The sequence below is a fragment of the Pyxicephalus adspersus genome, chromosome Z (assembly GCF_032062135.1).
Source record: "Pyxicephalus adspersus chromosome Z, UCB_Pads_2.0, whole genome shotgun sequence".
Classification (NCBI taxonomy): Eukaryota; Metazoa; Chordata; class Amphibia; order Anura; family Pyxicephalidae; genus Pyxicephalus; species Pyxicephalus adspersus.
In genome coordinates this window covers 12833025-12854609 of record NC_092871.1, presented here as the reverse complement: position 1 = coordinate 12854609, position 21585 = coordinate 12833025, and the positions used below count along the sequence as shown (strand labels likewise).

General features: G+C 38.5%; 1 protein-coding gene and 1 long non-coding RNA gene across 3 annotated transcripts; one reads left to right on the top strand and one right to left on the bottom strand.

Annotated features, from left to right (window-relative positions):
• Window positions 1–12: 12 nt before the first annotated feature.
• Window positions 13–3522, top strand: LOC140343370 (uncharacterized). Its single transcript, XR_011923307.1, has 2 exons — window positions 13–705; window positions 2511–3522. It is a non-coding gene; the product is annotated as an uncharacterized lncRNA (long non-coding RNA).
• Window positions 3523–5481: 1959 nt separating this feature from the next.
• On the bottom strand, window positions 5482–14585 carry MPHOSPH6 (M-phase phosphoprotein 6). Of its 2 annotated transcripts, none has more exons than XM_072430023.1 (5): window positions 14414–14585; window positions 12912–13024; window positions 9446–9536; window positions 8983–9080; window positions 5482–6678 (listed from the first exon to the last, which is right to left on the bottom strand). In XM_072430023.1, exons 1-5 carry the CDS (start codon window positions 14459–14461, stop codon window positions 6528–6530), a joined length of 501 nt encoding a protein of 166 aa, XP_072286124.1. In that variant the 5' UTR covers window positions 14462–14585; the 3' UTR covers window positions 5482–6527. The 2 variants fall into 2 exon arrangements, with proteins under 2 accessions (XP_072286124.1, XP_072286123.1); XM_072430022.1 differs by lacking the exon at window positions 14414–14585 and adding an exon at window positions 14003–14251.
• Window positions 14586–21585: the final 7000 nt, after the last annotated feature.

Genomic DNA, 21585 nt, shown 5'->3' with positions numbered 1-21585 from the left:
AGTGATCAGAAGGGGACAATGAATGGCACAGAGTGATCAGAAGGGGACAATCAATGGCACATGAGTGATCATGAGTGATTTTCAACAATAAATGTGTACTGTAGTCTTCTTCATGGAAAAATAAGACATCCCTCTGAAAATAAGACCTAGGGCATATTTTGGCATTTCAAAAAATATAAGACAGTGCCTTATTATAGGGGAAACAGGGTAAGATCTTTTACCGTTTGTTATGAAAATATAAAGTTTGATGTTCATCGTCTGGGCACAGGGAAACTTGAGGCATAAAAATATCTCCTAACATAATGATCTACAGCAAAATAACTTTTTGAGTGGATGTGAAGACTGGAAAAACAGCAAACGTGCAGAATATCATTTCGCTGACCACTCATTGTGCTGAGGTTTTCTGCACTCGTTTAACACAGAAAATGTGGTGAAGAAGGGCTGTATTTCCAGGAAGGTGTTACAAACTTCGTTTTCTCACATTTTTGTAAACCTTTAAAAGGTATCAAAAAGATAACTATACTAACATCTCAGCATAACCGTTTATCTGTATCACAGGTACGAGTTACAAACTACAAAGCTTCAAAAATACTTTTATCTCATTAATTCTAGTTTGTGTCACCCATTCATTTATGTTTGTATTCCATTGTAGATCTCCAGAGTGTGCCAAGCTGTACATAACAAGGAGAAAACATCTTCAGAGAGGTAAGATTGAAATCTTATAGTCAATATTCCATAATACAGAACAGATTTCAGCATTTTCTGACATTATAAATCAACCAAAATCAACCCAAAATGTACAATTTTGGATTCAACGTTGGATTCAATTGGAAAATGTAAGAATTTGGTGTATTAGGTGAAATGTTTAATATTATATCCTAAAGTATATGCCCAACTAAAAATCTAGTTATGAATACAGTAGGGAAGAATTGGAACTCTTGTTGGGTTTTATTTACCTATGGGGCTCCATTACAGAGATTTACCGTTGTTTACAACAATGTGAACATTTAAAGTCAGAGGTCGAATTTGAGGTTGAAGTCAGAAATAGACCCTGCTTAAAAATAATGTAGTATTTTAACATGAGCCTGCTCAAGCTTGTTAAGTGTTATGGCACCTAAACCTGTATTCATCTAATGGGCCAATGCATTTCAGAGCATATTCAGACTCATTTGTAAAGTTGATTAATTTCTAATTTTGAGTGCTATTTTTGGTATTAGGTGAAAACATTTATAAATATATCCCTTAAAGTATATGCCCAATTAAAAATTGTTCATCTAGTTTTAGATACAATGGGGTAGAGTTGGAACTCTTGTTGGGTGTCAATTGCTCTATGGGGCTCAGTTAGTGAGATTTACCCTCACTTTTTGTCCAGCTGACAATAATGTGAGAATTTAGAACAAGTTTGAAGTCAGAAATAATAATCTGATTGGGATCCTAGCTTTTTTGTACTCTACCCTGAATAGTGGTAAAAATCTGATCAGGGATTAAACCCTGCCCGCTTAATCCAAAACTAAATTGATTGAACATTTTATGCTTTAGTGTATATGGCAATTAAAGCAGTAGTAAGAAATAATGTAATATTTTATTATGAGCCTGCTCAAGCATGTTATATGGCACCTATACATGTATTCATCAAATTCTAATTAGTAATCGTCAGTAATATTACTTGAAAATATTTTTTTGAGGTATATTTTATTAAATAATGGATCTGAAAATGATCCGAGGATTTTGGCAAAAAACTAAACAAAATAGATTAAAAATGGCACAACGGATCACAGGTATTTTATAATGCAATACATATAATTTATATGATGCAGTCTGTCACTAGCTTTAAAACAGAATTCCACTTATCCTGTAATATTATCTCTTGATTCTGCTAAATCTATTATTTTTTTGTCACAAAGTTATTATTGGGCAAACCACTTGAGCATAATTTACATTTACATAAGTTACATTTAGCATTCCTGCCCACTGACACTATTACAATCAAAATGACTAAGAGAATTGATTTGTATAACATGCAGCCTTAATCTGAAATTTTCAGTTGTTTATCTTATTGTCTATTGATTACTTTATAAATAAATTTAGTCTTTCTAAAGGAAAGCCTAGCTTGCCTCCCATATAAAAAAAAAAAAAGGTATGCATTTTTATGTAAGATGGAAATTTAAGAATTGCTCTGGTCCATAGAGCTTTAATATTTAGTTATCAGACAATTTTTTTTTACTATTATTATTATTATTATTATTATTAATAATTAAGTGCAAGGGAATAATTAAGTGTTAAGTAAAATATATTATTAATATTAATATCAATAATAATAATACCAATATATTTTACTTAACACCTAATTATTCCCTAAAAGTTTGCACTTATCTGTATTTTTTGTCTTTGGTGGTACTTGTCAAACTTGTTAGCATGATTAGGGAAAAATTAAGATTAAGATTTATTTTCTTTTGAACCTGATATAAAAACCATATAGGATCCTATATTTTCACTGATCTCCTTTGCAGCTTCCAGAATGTTTCCAAAATCCTCCATTCTCCTGACATTTGGGCTTGTTTTGAGTCTCACCTCTCTTTGCTCATGTCAAGACTGGAAAACATTTCAGAAAAAGCACCTAACCAACTCATTGGATGTGGATTGTGATACCGTCATGAAAGAAGCCTTGTTCAACTTAAAGCCCAGGAACACCTTCATCTATTCATGCCCGGAGCCAGTGAAGGCCCTTTGCAAAGGAGTTACGCGCTCCAAAAAAGTACTAAGCAGTATAGCATTTACACTTATTGATTGCATTAAAAATGGCAAAACTGGCAAATATAAATCTAAAAAATCAAAAAATGTGTTTTGTATAACCTGTGAGAACCAAGCACCTGTACATTTTGTCAGAGTGGGGAGCTGCAGTCGTCCATCCTTTCTCCAAACAAATAATACAAATTAAAGAATTTTCTGATTTTTTTAATAAATCCTTAAGAAAAGTGTATGAATGTTTTGTGTGAATTTAGAATTGAATTCCTGCAATATTTGAATCATGTTCCCTTATTGGCTTGTAAATGTCAGCCCCCCAAACACCTTCTCTTGGCTATGCAGGCTGCCTGGTCGGGGAAAAGTTTGTTTTAAATATTAAGCAGCACCCCACACCATTTCTTTATTCATTTATTTGTATCAATAAATAAAGAAAAACACATTTGTGTATTTATACTGCTTCTCGGACAAAATTTTTTTGTGAATTAAAAATCATTAATGAGTCTTGGGAAGATGGATGGCTTTCACGTTTTTTTAATGAGAGATTATGTTGGACTACAATTGTATTACCGAATGTTACCATGTAATAATCAGGCATTTGTTGATGTGGAGGAATTCTGATACTGCCTTATGCTTACACTTACTCTCTTACTCTTACTTTTCTCTTATTTGCATTATATCTCTTCTTGCATTGCATGTTTAGTTTTTTTATTAATTGTTGCCTGTCAACCCCACCAACCCATGTTTCTAATAAAAAATAAAATAAAAAGTTGCAAATAAGTTGAGACAATTTATGTTTTGAGAATGTGTGTTAACATCATTCCATGCGTTTACTAAACAAATAAATAAAAAAATACATATATGTATATATAGTTAATTTTGAGCTTTAGGTTGTCTGATACACCCTGAGGTTTCTACTTTGGTTTTCTCTTTTTTGCATTTTGTTTTTTCATTGTATGTTTTTATGATTGCTACATGTCAACCTTGTTTTTCTTTAAACCTCCAAGGCGTAAATCTTGAGTGTGGCTCAGTGTTGATTTTTTGTAAAGCTTACCTGGTCCTCAGGAGCCAGCAGTATCCTCCAGTAATGCCCGTTCAGCATCTGCCCACACGCCAGGGGGGCACAAAGCTACAGGACGCAGGTGCTAGATAGGCATTGGGGCAGTAGATATAAAATGAGTATTTTTAAATTTCAAATATTTATTGTTGACATTTAAAAAATACTGATATAATCGGACGACTGAGGAATGGCATGAATAAAAAAATGCAAATATTTGCACATTCAAAGCGAAAGAAGTGGACTTAACAAAAAAATCTAAATAATAAATAATCGAATAACCTGTTGTTGTTTTTGAGAGCAGGGGGTTTTATGTATACACAGGTGCATCTGACCCCAGATGCTAGTTATGGTGGCAATATTAACAGATTTGCAGTAAAATTGACAGCCATAGACTTCTGAATTCCAATCCAACATTGGCTTTACCTGGTTCCTTAATAACACAACAGAATGAAATAATTTGCGATCAATCGCCCAAATTTGAGCGCCAAGGCTATCAACTGGTGCAAAAAAAGTGTATACAGCAGCATTAGCATCTATCCTGAAGACTTCAAAGCAGCCACCAGCTCTCCCATTTGGGGATTTAAAAAAAAGGCATCATGGCGCAAACCTACTACTTAGAGATAAGATCGGATATCAGTTGAACTCATTCCATACAACATCAATATCTGGATGTAAAGCTGATCTTTTGGTGTCAGTTTCAGTGACACACCTGAAACAAGTATGCAAGTAACTGTGACAAGTAGATGAACACCTGAGCTGCTTTCTTATTCTGAGTCAGTGATTTTGAAGGTATTGAGAGTCACCACATACAACTAAAAACAGACCCAACATGTTATGGAGAAATACTTATCTGTCTGGTGGACAGTGTGCTAAATACCTAGTTCTAGAGATAGTGGAACCAATAAAAGCGGATATCTCCAGGTCTCATATGCACAAAACTGTTACAGGTCACCACCTGGCAGGTAACATGGAATTGCCTGAGGCATAGAGTCTAAGTGTCCTAAAAAGAGCAATATGACACTAGTGGCCCCGACTCACCACGCCACAGCTCCTATGCTCTCCCCACCGGGGGTCACCAGGTATTAGATACCTTCAGTGTAGGAATGGCTAATCAGACAGAAAAAATGTAAGTCAAGGTGTAATAAAAGAACAGACTGAAGCCAGGGCAGGCTCAGATCAGGGCAATGTCATGTAATAGGCTGAGGTCAGGGCGGCAGCAATCATAGCAAGATCAAGGATAAGCCAAAGTCAAAATTGAGAGTAGCAGAATTGGGAAAACACTGGGCAGAATGGTAAACAACATGCTGAGTATCCAGCAACCAAAGCTTAGAACTAGAGATGCTTAAATAGGAGCAGCAGCCAATAGTTCCATTCTGCCCAGAGATCTCCTGATTCTGCTATTCTAGATTTGACTTCAGCTTGACTTGATTCTATCTTTGATTGCAGTCTGTTCTAGTATTATAGCCAGGAACTACCCTATTCATTAGCTGTAAAATGTAATCTCTATTCCCCTCTGGCTGTGCACAGTGTGCAGGGGGTGCGGAGTCAGACAGAGTGCTTATGACTAAATGGAAGCAGGGGATACTGCAAACCGCAAAACAGAGGAACTGCAAGCAGAGTGCTAACATACACACAGTATTTTGTATATATATATTCTTCAAAGACTAAGAAAAGTAATAAACTCTGAAATTTCATTCTGTATTTAAAAAAAATATTTTACAGAGGTAATGAAATGCATATTTATATTACATTAGAGTTGAAAAATATTTCTACATTCAACATTTTCTTTTTAAAGTAAATGGTGACATTTTTTCAGACAATATTCAGTTGAACTAAAAACTTATAAGGTAACAATTCAGTATATGCGACAAGACAAACAGGAGTTAAATGGAAGGAAGGACACGGTTTACTGGCCCATCAGCAAGTCTCCAAATTCACCATTAGGTGGAAGATTCAATATATTTATTGTTTTTAGCTTGCAAAAAACTGGCTGGAAAGTTACACATTTAACAAAGTGACAAGACATCCTAAAGGACGTCAAGGTCAGTTATTTTAAAACCCTCTGTTCTAGGGTGCATTAACAATAATTCAGCTTTCTTCAATGAGTATCTTGTCTGGAGAACCGAGGACTGTGCAATGTCTACACCTAGATCTGCAACCAAACAAGATATTGCTACCAAGGTCCCGTGCCATTTAAATCTATAGGGCAGGGCCAAACTCAAACCTCCCTATGTACAAAGTCTGAGGACAGTTATTTGTTGAACAACAACAATATCTTACAGAAAATATATTATACACACCGAAACAATATCAACTTTATATTGCAGGTTTATAATTAGAAAACATTATAAAATACTAAAATAAAACCTAAAAACCATCTTTAAGGTTGGATTTTTTCCTTGGAGTTAGCTATTTCAGGGTCAAACCAGTTCTTAAGAAAATTAACTTAAAGCATAGAAATGCAATTAGTCCACAAATACCCAATGGCCTGTGTTTTATAACCCTCCCAAATACTGGCTCACTCCCCAAAATGATGACCCAAACCCATTTTTAAGGCAACATGAACCTGAAAGTTCTTCCAGGACTCTCTTTTTTCCATTCCAATTGTAAAAACAACCTCCCACCCCATCAATAGAAAATAAAATAATTATTGAACTGTACAATGTATTCTATTCACGTTTTCACCATCTTAAATAACAGTCTGTCTCTTGAAACAGAGCAGCTTTCAATCTTGTGGTTTAATAAAGGCTTTCTTGATTTTACTGCTCTTGATATTACAATTTTCATCTTCTTCTTCTACTTCCTCCTCTTCGATAGCTTTGCGGTTCCTCTTCTTTGCAAATTTCTTGGAGATCGTTCCCACCAAAGCTTCGTATCTGCAAAGAAAAATTGTATGATTAGTGTGCCAACGGTCCCATAAAAACAAATAAAGTGAACAAAAGCTTGTTGATGGTGGTGCTTTAGAATTTGCTGTGCTGTATAAGTAATGCTGCTTGTACTGTGTTACCCTTTTCAAAAACAATAGCTGCACTCCACTGCTTCCCTTTTACCGTGTGCCTACAAAGTAATGGATACCCCCAAAATCAACCCATCTGAATCATGTTATGGTGCAGCCATGGCTCATAGTGCTTTGCAAATCATAGTGACCTGCAAATAATTTGGCTACCAAACAAGAGGCATGCCCTTTCTGGTTAGGTGAACCCCTAATAAGATGACTGAGGTTACAACTAATGACACCAGCTTGCCAGTCATAACATATGTTAGACTTAGGATACATACACACTCGGGATTTTTGTGATCGACTGAAAGATGAATGAGCAAGCGGTGTACATACAGTGCCGTACTGTTCATTTCGGTCGTTTGTCTTCTGATGTTCATGGATCCGCAAGGTCAGATCCATGCACGACGTCAGACAGCCGCTGTACACATATCAGATTCTTATCCAAGACAAACCTGACAGCTCGTATCAGCTGCGAATAATCCAACGTGTATATATAGGCTTAGTTTCCATTCACAAGCCACATTCAAAGTCTTTTCTTATCTCGATATAGGCACAACTTATAAGATAGCGATAGCTTAAAAATTAGATTAAAAATGAAAGGCGCTCCCCCCCATTCCTTTCACAACTCCCTGACCATAATAAGTGCAACATAAACCTTAAAAAAAAAAATTGGGTTTAAACTTCCCTTAAATGAAAAAATGAAAGATGAAATTGGGTCCAATAAGTGGACACCAAACACGCCAAGGCCAAAAACAACAATAAACTAAAATACCAAATATTTCTAAGCTTTAAAAATCTTTGAAGGTCATCAGTTCAGCTTAAAATATAACTAGTTGCCCAGGAATTATAGCTCCTCATGTATCACATAATTGTGGTTTATGAACCCGGGTATTATAGCGGCATTTATTTTTTAATAAGTGCATAGAGGCACATACTATTTTATTTTTATTCACGTTATTAGGAAAGTTTTTTTCTAGTATATCACAAGCCCTATGACTGTGCAGCGTTTTCCTTATGGAGACAACTCCCCAGCACTTCACAGGTGAGTTCCAGTTTATTGAATAGATGATCAGAGCAGCCTAAAAGCTGTCTCTGCTTATGTAGGCCTTTAACTATCACAGTTGCCGTTTTAAGGTCCAATGTATTTAGCAACTACTCCACACAATGTCATCTTATATATACTCAAAAACTGGCAGCCACTGACCCCTTCAGGTTGTGCAGAGGTACTGCTATATACACCCAATACCATTTCTACAAGTCAAACAAATCGGAAAGTGGTAACTGGTAAAATAAACGTTAAAACGTTGATAGACCGTTTTATAGAAAACTCTACACCAGTATAAATGCCTACCAATATGTTTTAGATAAAAACTTACATCACATTCACAAATACTACATTATCACAGCGTGACAGCTTTTTATAAGCAGCCCCTAGTCCAGAAAAAAGCTCTGACTCCTAATGTAAAATCTTTGACAATAATAAGAATAATATACCATGTGTCTGCCCCCCTTCCTTAGTCACTATCACACTTGTAAAATACAGGATTCTTGCTTTACTATTATAATTAAACAGTATTTATAAAGTGCCAACATATTACGCAGCGCTGTACATTAAATAGGGGTTGCAAATGACAGACGGGTAGGCAAGTTTGAAAAGATGGGGTATAACAGAAAACATGGCCAAAAAAGGCCAAGAAAAGCATTCTAGAGCGGGGGCAGCCCTAGATAAGTCTTGGAGCCATCTTTGTTCAGGCATCATCCAGAGATAACATCTATTTCCTAGATCGAGTTGCTGGTTATAAAAGAAAGTGTCACAGCATATTGAAAAGCCAACGTTAAAATCATATGTCACTATGTTGCTTTTAGGAAGGAACAATGTGCAGCCCAAAAATGTTCTTTTTATGTCTAGAATCCTATACTTTGGGAGTGCTGGTGGCTCAGTCTTGTTTTTGCGAATTCTGCACAGTGCCATCCCAAGCACCTTTCCTTTATCACAAGGTGTAAGGAGTGCATTCCTATAACAGACATCTCCTGATAGGACTGATGATGGCAGTGTTATTAGAGTTTAAAAAGAAATTATATTATATTATATATATATATATATATATACACACACACACATATATATATATAGTCTCCCTTGAATTCCCTGACCACCAATTGGGAATTCAAATCCCACCTGCGAGCCATTTCTTCATCGGACACATCTGCCTCCATTTCTCCCTCAACAAGTTCCTCCTCTGTCGTTGTTCTGGAGTTCATCTGCGCCATCAATTTCTGTGAATCACAAATAAAGTTAATTAGCATTGGCAGCCATTATGGAAATGTAAAGCGTTTATGTGTTACATTTTATATTCCACTTGCAGCCACCGGGTGGCAAGTTCTAGGCAGGCATTTTCTAGGGATACTTCTGTAGCTGCTTAGTCATCAACTAAGAAGGGCAAACAGATTGCTGAACAACTCAAGAGGATGAGCGCCATCCTTCTTCGGTTCTACCAAAAATCAATCACACAATGCTCAGTCTGTTTATATTCACACAATGGTCAATATAATAATGGGATAAAGGAAGTGTATGAGAAGCTATTGTGTTTTTTTTTTTCATAATGGTGACCAATTGTATATTAATAAATCTGAGTGCTCACCTCAACGTCCGTGTTAAAGCCTTTAAAGGACATCCGACCAAACAAAAAATCTTCACAGGTCCGGAAGCTTCGTTCTTCAAGTATATAATTCCTTAAAAAAAAAAAAGTTATAAACCATATTCAATGTGCACTATTCCAACTGGTCAAATTACAACTTTATGAGCAACATGCCCTACCAAAAATTTGAGGTGAACTAACTATTAACAACCCTTAACACGTTCCCAGTGACGTTGCTGCATGCGTCGGTGAGGGCGGGCCGATCGGCAAGAATGTTAAATAACTTTGTACTGGATTTAATTCAAAATAGCTGTATTGAGTCCAATACAAAGAAATTTTCATATATTATATATGCTACTGTACACTTACATTACATGTTTACCTATTTTTAACAGATTTTTGTGTTTTGTTTTTTATTAAGTTGATTATTAAATGTATAATATATTTATTAAATATTGGACATATTTTGGCGAGTTATGTCTAATTATAGCCTACAATGTAAATTAAATTTCCATGCCAAAAAAAAATGTAACGCTTTTCGCATAGAAATTTGGTTAAAAGGGTGACCAAATCTTTCCCTAAGTCCCTAATGGCCACTAAACGTGATGGTTAACCTCACAGGCCAGGGGTTCAAGTCAGAAAACAAAGTCAAGAAACAATATAGCATTCTCCTGAGAATTTTTTTTTTTTTTTTTTTTTTTAAATGGGTGGGAAGAAATTGCAAGCGGGTGACAGCCCCTGTATAGTGACCCAACTCTTCAGTAACCAGCCAAAAACAGCCGGGGATTACTGAAAGTGCTGGGTGGTGCACCCAGCTAAAAGTGCTGGGAAGAACACTGAATCTTCATTATATAATCCCAGGATTTAGAGCACCTACTTCTTTCCATTGAAAGAAGGCGTCATGTGCTCTACCTTTTGGCCGTCTTTTTACATTGCAATGCTGCAATACAGTTTGGGATAGGATGCTATGGGTCAATGGTGGTCTGCCTTATGATGCATTCCACACGAGCCACATCCTGTAAATTATGGGTGTATTACCTGGTATGTCCAATGTTTCTAAATATGACCACTGGTTCATGCGGAAGGATTACAATACAAGTACGCTGCCAGATATCTGGTATGACCAAACACCAAAAAGTGGACAAACAGAAGCACAACTCACCAACCTTTACCTGGCAGCCAAAATCCACTAGAATTAAAAAAAAAATCCAAAAACAAAGCCCTTTATTGTGTTGGATCTGTTCTGTAAATCAAAAGACTGGAGCCTGTGAAGGTTTAGTGCCACTTCCAATCCCAGAAGTCAAAACATCAACAATATAATGGAGTTTAAAGGCACTTAGCCACCATTTCTATATATAAAAATTGAGGTAATGTATAGATAATACCTTAAGGAATTTGTAAGCATGCCCACAAGGTAAAAGTAGTACCTTGGAGCTGCAAACTAAATTTAATGGATGCAACATATAACTAAATCTCAAACTATCCTCTGAATCCAGGGCGGCTTGTTCTTCTCTTCTCAATGGTTCACCTTAGAGAAGGAGGAAGCATGAGTCTATAATTAGGATGCACTGGTCTCGTTATTTATTCATGAAGAAACACAGTTTGTGAAATGTGTTGTAGGATTCAAGAGACTACAATGTGCATTATGTAAGTCTTTTGATGTTTTTAATACTGAAATAAATTATGGTTTTATGAATAATCTTGAATGTAAACATTGTTTTGAGGACAGGTGCCTTAAAAGTCTTTAAAAATGTTTGTAAGTTTTGGAACAATTCTGTGCCAGAGTATGTGGTTGTGCTGATTCTAGAGCAACAGCTCCACTCTCGAACCTGGTTGTAGAAGCCCCATCACACGTTCTGAATGCTGCTTACAAATGCTAGTTTTACTGGGACATGGCATGATTAAAGCAGAACAAAACCAGCTCAACTCATCTTCCTTTTCTTTTTTCCAGAGACTATCTTTGGCCATTCTAACTGGCTGTGCCGGTGTCCTAACAAAAAAAAAAAAAAAAAAAAAAAAACTGCCCGTGAAAAATAACTGCCAGGGGCCGGATACCACTGGGGGTATACAATGACCTAATCGTCAGGATAGTTTCACTTTCACTTTGCGTATGAATGCAGCATGTCATCTACTGCAGCCTTACATCTCTCCCAGTACAAACCTCCATAGGGGTCCCTCATAGCTAGCCCAAATTACATCCCCACACCTTTAATAAATTACAAAATATGGGGGTCATAGGGAAGGGGACAGTGTACTGTAATATGAACATTTTCTAGTTTTGTGACAGGTCTGTATAATTTTGGGGGTCGCACCTCCTTGCTATGTAAGTGGCCCAAGGGGTCCCTAATTTGTTTGTTTAGTTTTGGGCTTCTAGACACGCTAACTTTTTAAACAGCAACCCTGTTAATTTTCACTACTTTTAAGAATTATGAACCCCATATTTTGTAATTTATTAAAGGTGTGGAGATGAAATTTGGGGTACTGCTAGCTATGAGGGTCCCCTAAGTACCCGGTTGGTAGGACATACTGTTCAGGAAATATGGGGGTTTGTACAGGGAGAGATGTAAGTGAAAGTGAAACTAACCTGACAATTAGGTCATTGTACACACCCACTGGTATCCGCCCCCTGGCAGTTATTTTTCACTAGTAGTTTTTTTTTGTTAGGACACCGGAATGACGCAGGCACATGGGTGTTTATTCATCCCCAGCACATGACAAGAAAGCCAGAACAATTAGGCAAGTAAGACAGATTATTGCAGAAAGGACATCGCCTGCCCCTTTCTGCAATAATTACTTGCCTGATCGACCATTTATAAAAGTAGAACTTCTATTAGTTATAACAAGTATTGTAAGTATAAGTGTAAGTATGATATAGTGAATCCTTCTTTACTAGGTCTATGCAATCTTTCTCTATTACATACACAATATAAAACGTGATAAAGTTGTGAAGTTCAGGGAGCAGCCTTATGACCCATGGGAAACAGAAGCCTGTTGCCGAAGACCCAACCAGCACTTCATACGATTTCTCTGGACGCTATGCTAGAATAAACTTGTATGCCTGTTGGGAGTATAACCAACACATGAAGCTGTAACTGAAGCGGATTTGCATAGCGTACAAATATCTTTGAGGAAAAGAACGCAGACATTCTCAACCAGAACTGGATACATCCAATGTTTGCTAGGGGTTCCTTGGACGTCATCATTGATGTCTTGGTAAAGCCAGCAGAATGACACCAATAAATCTTTCTAGCTGTCTAACAAAGTGGCATTCTGACCACTGTAAAATGGAAATTCTTCCAAGTGACACCCAAGAAATTTGTTTTAGAAAAAGTCCAATTCAAGATTTCTCTGTCCTCCAATAAACACTGAAAAAAGTAGGTTGCTGTACTATAATAAAACATTTTGCAGTGAAATATGAATAGGGGCCAAGGCACAAATATACAGTGATATGATTCTTTAAATCCCTTACTCCTTCTCCTTGAGCTCTGGCAGGTCCAGGAACCAATGCTCATCACTGATTATCTTCTTCTCATCCTCTTCAAGCTGCTTCTTAGTTTCTGGGTCAAGGCTCCTTTGCATAAACTACAAAAAAAGAGATAAACGGGTATTAAATGCATTTTATATCCTGGAACTGAACATCAAGCAAATGAGCAAGAACATTCTACATACAGTGTACTAGTAAACTTTATGATTACAAGGGAATATGCTCAATGGGAGCAGCCATGATTTCCTAATACATATGAAGCAGTAAATTCCATAATGGAGAGGCCACCTCCCTGCAGGCCTGTAAGTAAACATATGCACATGCGTAGTACCGCATAAACCAGTGGTCGCCAACCGGTGTTCCGCGGCTCTGGTCAGTGCACCCCCGTGCGGGTTCAGGAGAAGAGCCCCGCCGGGGGGGACGCACTGGCCAGAGCCACGGGCCACCTCTCCCGTGCAAATCCCTGGCTCAGGGAAGTGGGTCGTGTTTCACACGACAACTCGCCCACCCTCCCTTGGCAGGATCAGATATGCAATGGCAGAGTGGCCGGGGTATGGCATTGTGAAATCATTATCGGGGCGGTCCCTCCCCTCTGATTGACAACCGGCTCCCCACATGCACGGGCATGTGGTCGGCGGGACCAAAAAGGTTGGTGACCGCTGGCATAGACTGTCCTTGCAATAGAGAACAGGCACAAAGGCTGCGGAACAAGGGAGCCCACTGACTAAGTGTACAGAAAGTATAGGTGGTACGGGAGGGCTGCTTTCGCATTAAAGCAGAACTACACGGAAAAATAAACTCGCATTCAATCCCTCGATGGCGCTGGACCTGTCGGCGATCTAGTCCCACATTGTCCTAGAATTCCTTTTCATTGGGTGCCAACATCTTCTATTCTGTCTTATTCTCATCCTCTTGCTTCATCACCCAATCTTGCACTGCGCAGGTGTGAAATCAGATGGCCAAACTCACTGCGCATGTTTATGATAGGTATATCTTTCCTCATAGTGGAAAAAATGCCCCATCTGCACATGCCCAAAGGAGGACCTGCGCTCCCAGTGGGGGCACCTTGCACTCACAGATGTGGTCTTGGCATGCAGGATGTGCACTTCATAGGATGCCCTTTGTACCTCCGGATGACCAGGCTGCCAGGGTTCTAGGTAGAAAAGCAGTGCAAGGAGATGCCATGGCGGATGTAGCGATGACCATTTTAATGCTAAGTAGCCCATCCTCCAGAACAAGGGTGGCTAGTCTCCAGCACCTAATTCTGTGCCATGTAGGATACTTTGCTGGGCAATATAGCACTCCACACCCTGCATTACTATCAGGTATTACATTCCCTGCTCCCCTGCATTGCTGCCCTGTTGGGAGTTGTGGTTCTACAGGTCACGTGACTAACAGAAGCCTCCTCAGCGCATGCCAGTCCCTGCAGCCATGTGTTCTGTACATTCCAACATGGAAGCCCGCAGTTTCCCCAGGCCTCCCCTTACCTTCATCCGCAGCAGGTTCTTGGATAATTTTCCCACCTCGGTAGCCATGGCGAAATCTTTAAACACGTGACAACCGGCGAAAACTACTGAGGAACATTAACACGTTCACGTTTTCCCTGCGCATGCACCGCTGTGCTTTCATAACTCCGCCCACTTTCTCGCTCCCGTGATACAGACGTGACACCGCCCACCTCTGCATTCACGAGCACGGAGCTGATTGCCCGACCCCGCCCATTTCCAGGATATCAAGCTCTAGTTCGGCACCGCCCATCTATTTGCATGTCCCGCCCATCTCATTTCACGTTATATCAGATTAACCCTTTGCTGCCTGCAGTGCAGTAGACTCTCCTCTTGTCTTTGCAGTTGTATAATGAAGAATTTAACTCTTTACATTTATACTTCTATTTGCAATGAAAACATTTTTATTTTATGTCATTATTTACACCTTGTATTTGGTCTGCTTTATCAGTCTTCCACTGCAGATACCTTCAAATTTTATCTGGGTACAGCCTTACACTCCACACCTGGAAGCCAGCATTTCCTGGAAGGATGGGGAAGGTTCCTTCATTCTTGTCACCCTAATGCTTCCTCCAGCCCTCCCAAACTATAATTACCCTTTGTATAATGGTTAAAGAAAAAAGGGGTTTTAATGGCAACCAATATGTAAAAAATTAAACAATCTAGCTTTATTGATATCAATTACAAAATAAAATATAATCCATGATATAAGATGAAGATAGGTATTACTTACAATATTGGTTGATTCACTGTGAACAACAAATCCTTGTAGAAGTCAATATTTCAGATCATGTGATCAGCAAAGAGTACATACCAACGCGTTTCGCAGAGGTTTTGCTTCCTCATGGGGATAATTGGTTGATCACACAAGTATATTGTTTGCCCTGGGCTCCATGCACACAGTCTGGCCAGTTCCTATGGGATCCCTAAAGGGTTACGGCTGGCAAGCAAGACTTGTCTGTGCACATGAGGCACTCTCATCATGGATGGAAATTAAATGATGTGTCCCATTAGGATTGGTGTGTATGTCCAGCGATATTAAAGAGAGAGGTTGTTGTCTGAAAGATTCCGGAAATAGGTACTGATATGGCATGGACTCCAATGGGAAATGTATTGCTGTGCTCACTGACACCAATGTAGGGCCTGGTATTGCAGATGCAGACATCTATGTGCAGGTTTTAGTGTTGCACTGACCCCAATGTGGGGTATTATTGTTGCACAAATCATCAAACAGGATATACATGCTGCACTGGTACAAATGTGGAGTAATATTGCTTCACTGACACCAGTGTGGGGTACTTATGCTGCACAGATGTGGGGTATTATTGATTTACTGACCCCAATGTGGGGTATTATTTCTGCACTTACACCGATGTGAGGTATTTATGCTGCACAGATGTGGGGTATTATTTATTTACTGACCCCAATGTGGGGTATTATTTATTTACTGACCCCAATGTGGGGTATTGATTATTTACTGACCACAATGTGGGGTATTATTCTCGTTCTGACACCAATGTGGGGTATTATTGCTGCACTGACACCTATGTGGGGTATTATTGCTGTAAAGATCATCAAATGAGATATAAATGCTGCACTGATTCAAATGTGGGGTATTATTGATGCACTGACACCAGTCTAGGGTATTATTGCTGCAATTACACTGATGTGGGGTATTATTGCTGCACTGACACCAGTGTAGGATATTATTGCTGCAATTACACCGAAGTGGGGTATTATTGCTGCACTGACACCAATGTGGGGTATTATTGCTGCAATTACACCGATGTGGGGTATTATTGCTGCACTGACACCAATGTGGGGCATTATTGTTGCACTGACACCAATGTGGGGTATTATTGCTATTTTTAATAATAATAATAATTGCTGCACTGACACCTATGTGGGGTATTATTGCTGCAAAGATCATCAACTCCGATATAAATGCTGCACTGATACAAATGTGGGGTATTATTGCTGCAATTACACCGATGTGGGGTATTATTGCTCCACAGATCATCAAATGGGGTATTATTAAAGTGCTGATAAAGTGCTGATGACTTCAGCCATCTTCACTGGCCAAGTAAGGATGAAGTAACACCCACACATGCGCCATGGGAGCTACTTCAGCCACATACACAGTAATAAAAAAATAAAAAAACAATGCCCACTTTATTTCAGCTTAAAATTTAAAACTAAGAAGACACAAATGAAGGTTGCGGTGTACCCTGCGGTAGTGTACAGAGTTTTCTCTGCTATGATAGCATACATCATTTGGGATTTCTTGTAACAAATGCAACAATAGCTTTCTGTCTCCGGTCCCAGGGGAATAAATAGAGGTGCAAAGTATGCGCTGCACAAAGGCCTTGGACCCTCCTTAATCAATAGGGGCCCCAAGTCAGTTCTGCACAGGGACCCACAGTTGGCTACATCCACCACTGCCCAGTACCTTACTGAACGGTTAGCCGTTCCCAGGCACAATAACAGAAATAGGCTGCTGGCCTAAAGGCACCAACCCCCGCCACTGATCGGCCCATTGGCACATATTCCCCGGAATTCGCAGTGGCAGTGCAGTTCTTCTTCCAAAGGAAAAGGAGCGATCACATAGAAGCAACATGTAACTTACAGGAACCATGCCTCAGCTCCACTGCAAGACTAATGCAACCGCATGCAAACTCATAAACCACTCCTGTTTCCACCGCGGTTTACGACCGACCTGAAATTAGTTTTATATCCCAATAAGAAAGGTCTAGGCTGTTTGTTAAGGTGGAAGTTATCAGTAATCAGGAATATTTTTTAGATGTACAAACACTTACCTCATTGTATCCTGGTTGGATGGTAATCAGAAAGGTATATAAGGGACAGTACATGCCAAACACTAACACAGACCTGCTGAAACCTGTGACATCGGAGCTACTGGCCTGACAGGTGAATATTGTTCTAGAATTTTGATTGGTATAAATCAGTGGTCGCCAACCTTTCGGACCTCACGGACCACTACATTATAAATCCTGCAGACCATTATTATGAAATTTTGTAAAATAATAATCTTTCTAATGGTGCTGACAAGGACCGTGGAGGTTCTGATTCATTGATCAGCTCACGGTTAAGTGAAGTATTACTATTGTTACTATTATCATTAGTTGTATTATCTTCGGTATTACTAAAGAAATGCTAAATATTTGTTTGCTTTTTCTCACTCATTATGGATTTATTCCAATCTAAGACCAAACAAGAAATGATAGTTATCAAAGTCAAATTTTTTGATACCATTAAATATAAAAGTTAAATAAAATACATAGTAAAGGTCTTACCTTAAAGATCATATAGGAAATAAACAAATAAAATAAAAAATCGGATGAGAATCGGTATTGGCAGAGCAGGATGACTGTTGTAATGGTGGAAACAATACTGAAGCGTACGGCTCGGCAGCAGTTTCCTCATACAACTTAATACTACACCTTTCATCACGCTGCGCCTCCCTTGTTTTTCCATCCCTAATAAAGTTTGAGAATTTACTGCAATATAAAGGTGAAAATTGTCATTCAGAATATAAGAATCTATTAGAATATTATTTTTGTTTTATTAATATTAACATTGCAAATAATGTCCATTTTTTCTGTCAACTGGTTGGCAACCACTGATATACAGTAAATAAAGCATAATGTATTTTCATGCACAGTGTATGGTTTTATTTCATCACGTGCATGGTTTATGTTACAGATCAACGGGTTCTGTTGCAATACAGAATAATCGTCCTTCTTACAAAGTAAGTACCAGGATGGTAACCTTGTGTTATATTCTCATATCCTTGTCCCTAAATTCAGATTGATAAATCCTACATTGTTCAGTACATAATCCTAAAACAGAACTAAACTATCAGAAGTAAACTTTCATCAATCAGCAAACTGGCACAGCTACTTGCTGTACTATTGGTGAGTGCAAACTTTGGGGTATGTTTATAAATGTTTTCAAAATTCACCCCAATTTTACCAAATACTAACTTTTTCAGTTAGAAAATGTGTGAATCAACTGTTACAGATTTTTCTTACATATTCCTCATTGAATCCCAAAAGTGGATTTGGGGTAATGGGTGAAACATTTATAAATTGAACCCTTTATGTTACAATGGAACTTTTGGCTATGCCTGGCTTCATTATTGAGGAAGTGTTAAAGTAACAGAAGAAACATATTATTATTGTTATTACTCATAAAAGTATTTATATAGCACCAACATATTATACAGCACTGTACAATAAATAGGGGTTGCAAATGACAAACAGATATAGACAGTGACACAGGAGGAGGAGAGGACCCTGCCCAGAAGAGCTTACACTCTAAGTGGTGGGGAAGCATTGTTCTGCTCTATGCAGAGGGGAGGGGGGAAAAGACAGAGCGGCACCCCGCATTAGGATTGTTTGTCGTCCATTGTCCGTGGATCCGCCAGGACAGTCGTTTGGATGATGGATGACGAGCACTGTACACACGTAACGTTATCGTCCGATATCGGCCCTGAGCTGATTATCAGGTGAGAACAATTGCATGTGTGAAACTAGCCTTAAGCTACGTACACACTTCCAATTATTATCGTCGGAAAACGAACGACGAACGTTCCTGCACGATATATACGAACGATCGTATAGGTGAACGGACGTTCGTTCATCACGCATGCTCTGAACATGGACGATCAACGAACGACCGTACACACGAACGATGTTCAACGATCGTCGCCCAATCCGATCTGCCGGTCCGGTCGTTCGTTTACAACAATTTTCCTCGTTCGTCAGCGTCGTTGGTTACTTTTTTACTAACGATTTTTTGCCCAATCGATCGTTCGTCGTTCGATTGGAACAATAAAAATTGGAAGTGTGTATGCACCTTTACACACTTGATTTCTTTATTGTATTGTATCATCTGTATTGTTTTAATACAGATTCTGGGTTTTGTTCCCAAGACAATCATAAACGTTCACAGAGATAAGAATCTATTGTCTCTTACCTTACTTATATAATTTAACAAATACAGTCCTACACAATGTATTTTGCATCTGCTTTAAAGTTCCCACTTATCCCCAATGATTTATAACAGTCCTGTAATTTTATATGACAGTGTGGAGATTTTAAGTCCACCAAAGCCCGTCTACGAAAAAGAAAAGGTCATGGAAGAGCATAGGTTATCCATATTGATTCTTCAATGGCCCTGATTTTTTAAAGCTCTCCAAGGCTGGAGAGGATACACTTTGGTGATCCAGCAAACCTGAAATGGATCTGGTTCAGGACTTAAAACATTTGATAACAAACTAAAATGACTTTTAGTAAATCCATTCCAGGTTTAAAATCATCTCCAGTCTTGAAGAGCTTCAATAAATCAAGCCCCTTGTTTTGATGTACAAATGCAAGTAATCTGATGTCATATCTCCTTTTTTCAGTTGGCATTAGCCAGAATGTTCACAAAATCTTCTCTTCTCCTGATCTTTGGGCTTCTTCTGAGCCTCTCCTATCCATCCTCCTGTCAAGACTGGAGAACATTTCAAAAAAAGCATCTGACAACTAAGCTGAAGATTGACTGCAACAATCTCATGGTGAGAAACTTGTTCCATTGCAAGGCCCAGAACACCTTCATCTATTCACTTCCTGGGCCAGTGCAGGCCCTTTGTAAAGGAATTAAAGACGGCGATAATGTACTGAGTCGCAGAGAATTCTTACTCATTGATTGCACTGATAAAGACGGGTCTTGTAAATATAGATCCCGTACAAAGGATGATAGGATATGTATAACATGTGCGAGTGAACAGCCTATACATTTTGTAAGCACAACAAGGTGTCCAGGCAAGTAATCCACTCTACATACAAAATATGGAAATAAATGAGATTTGCATTGTTCAATGAATTCCTGGTAATGGGGATCTGTTTTTCTTTTTCTGAAAATGGTAAGGTAACTTGATAGATAAAAATTAGAGATCATCTGCTGCTGGCTAGTTTCTTTAAAGGGGGTTCAGCTTTTCCTGATCCCTAATTGGAGTATCTCATAATGCAAAACACCTTAATAAAGCTGAACTAAAGTCATTGTTGGGCGTTCAGCTTTTTGTTATAATTAGGAAGTAAGCACAGCATACTTGCACACATATACGGCATGCATCTTCTTTTTTGTAACACCCAGCATCAATCACAGGTTCAGGATTTTGAACCCTTGAATCATCCTAAGCCGCCATCTTTGCCACCAATTTGCACCAAATGCTGCATTTCCTGAAGCTGCCAACTCCTCCAGATTCTCCATACCTTCATTGGTGTTTGGTGGCCACTGATATTGTAACATCATCAGAATCTAGGTCTGTTCTTGGCAGTGCCAGGCTCTACACTGCATAGCACATGGGTAGCGCCTCTGGCTGCATCCATTTGGGATTAACCTTATGAGAGAGAGTTACCTACAGCCCTGTTATCACCATTGGCTGCTTCAACACTATCATCCTAAGAAGGACACTTACCTTCACCACAACCTTTTACCTTCCCCTTTAAGGGATATTTTATTTTGAAATTTCCATTCAAAGCCAAGAGGTGAAACGCGTCGGGCTCAGAGACATTATGTTTTCATGCAATATAGGGTTCTTGCTGTATGATCATGTATCCTATGAATATACAATATGGACTGACCCATTATATGATGTATGAGTGTATTCCTGTTATATAATCTCATTCTATACTGTGTACTGTGTTAATGATTTACAATACAAGTTTGGTTGCCGACTTTAAAACCCCAGATTTACTTTCTGTAATGCCGTGCGGGCAGGATTATTAGGCCTTTCAATAGAGGGAATAGAAACTTTCATTGTTTTTAGTAGTGTAAGCAAAAAACAAAAAATCACCAGGAGCAAGAAAATGATTTTTTTAGCAAAAGAGACTTTCTTCTCCGCCAAAAACCCCAACCTTTTGATTTTTTTGGAGTTTAGTCCTGCTTTAGGAATAATACATTGAATTTTCAAGACCAAAAACAATTGAAAAAAAGCCAAACTCCTCTTTCTAGGCAAATTAGAAATGTGGTGCCTACCACAAAAAACAAAATCAACAAAAATATGATAGCCAACTATAGTAAAAAAAAAAAAACAATCCAGCACTGTCTGTCACATAATTTGGCACTTAATTGTTTTTCTGAATTGA

What these genes read in the sequence shown, in the direction of transcription:
- MPHOSPH6 (XM_072430022.1), bottom strand. Translation starts at nt 14,152, where the DNA reads ATGGGCTACTTAGCATTAAAATGGTCATCGCTACATCCGCCATGGCAT. An exon ending in TGCATGCCAAGACCACATCT is followed by an intron (nt 13,025 to 14,002) that starts GTGAGTGCAAGG and finishes CTTTTTTTGTAG; the next exon opens with TTTATGCAAAGGAGCCTTGA. An exon ending in GCTTTAACACGGACGTTGAG is followed by an intron (nt 9,081 to 9,445) that starts GTGAGCACTCAG and finishes TGTGATTCACAG; the next exon opens with AAATTGATGGCGCAGATGAA.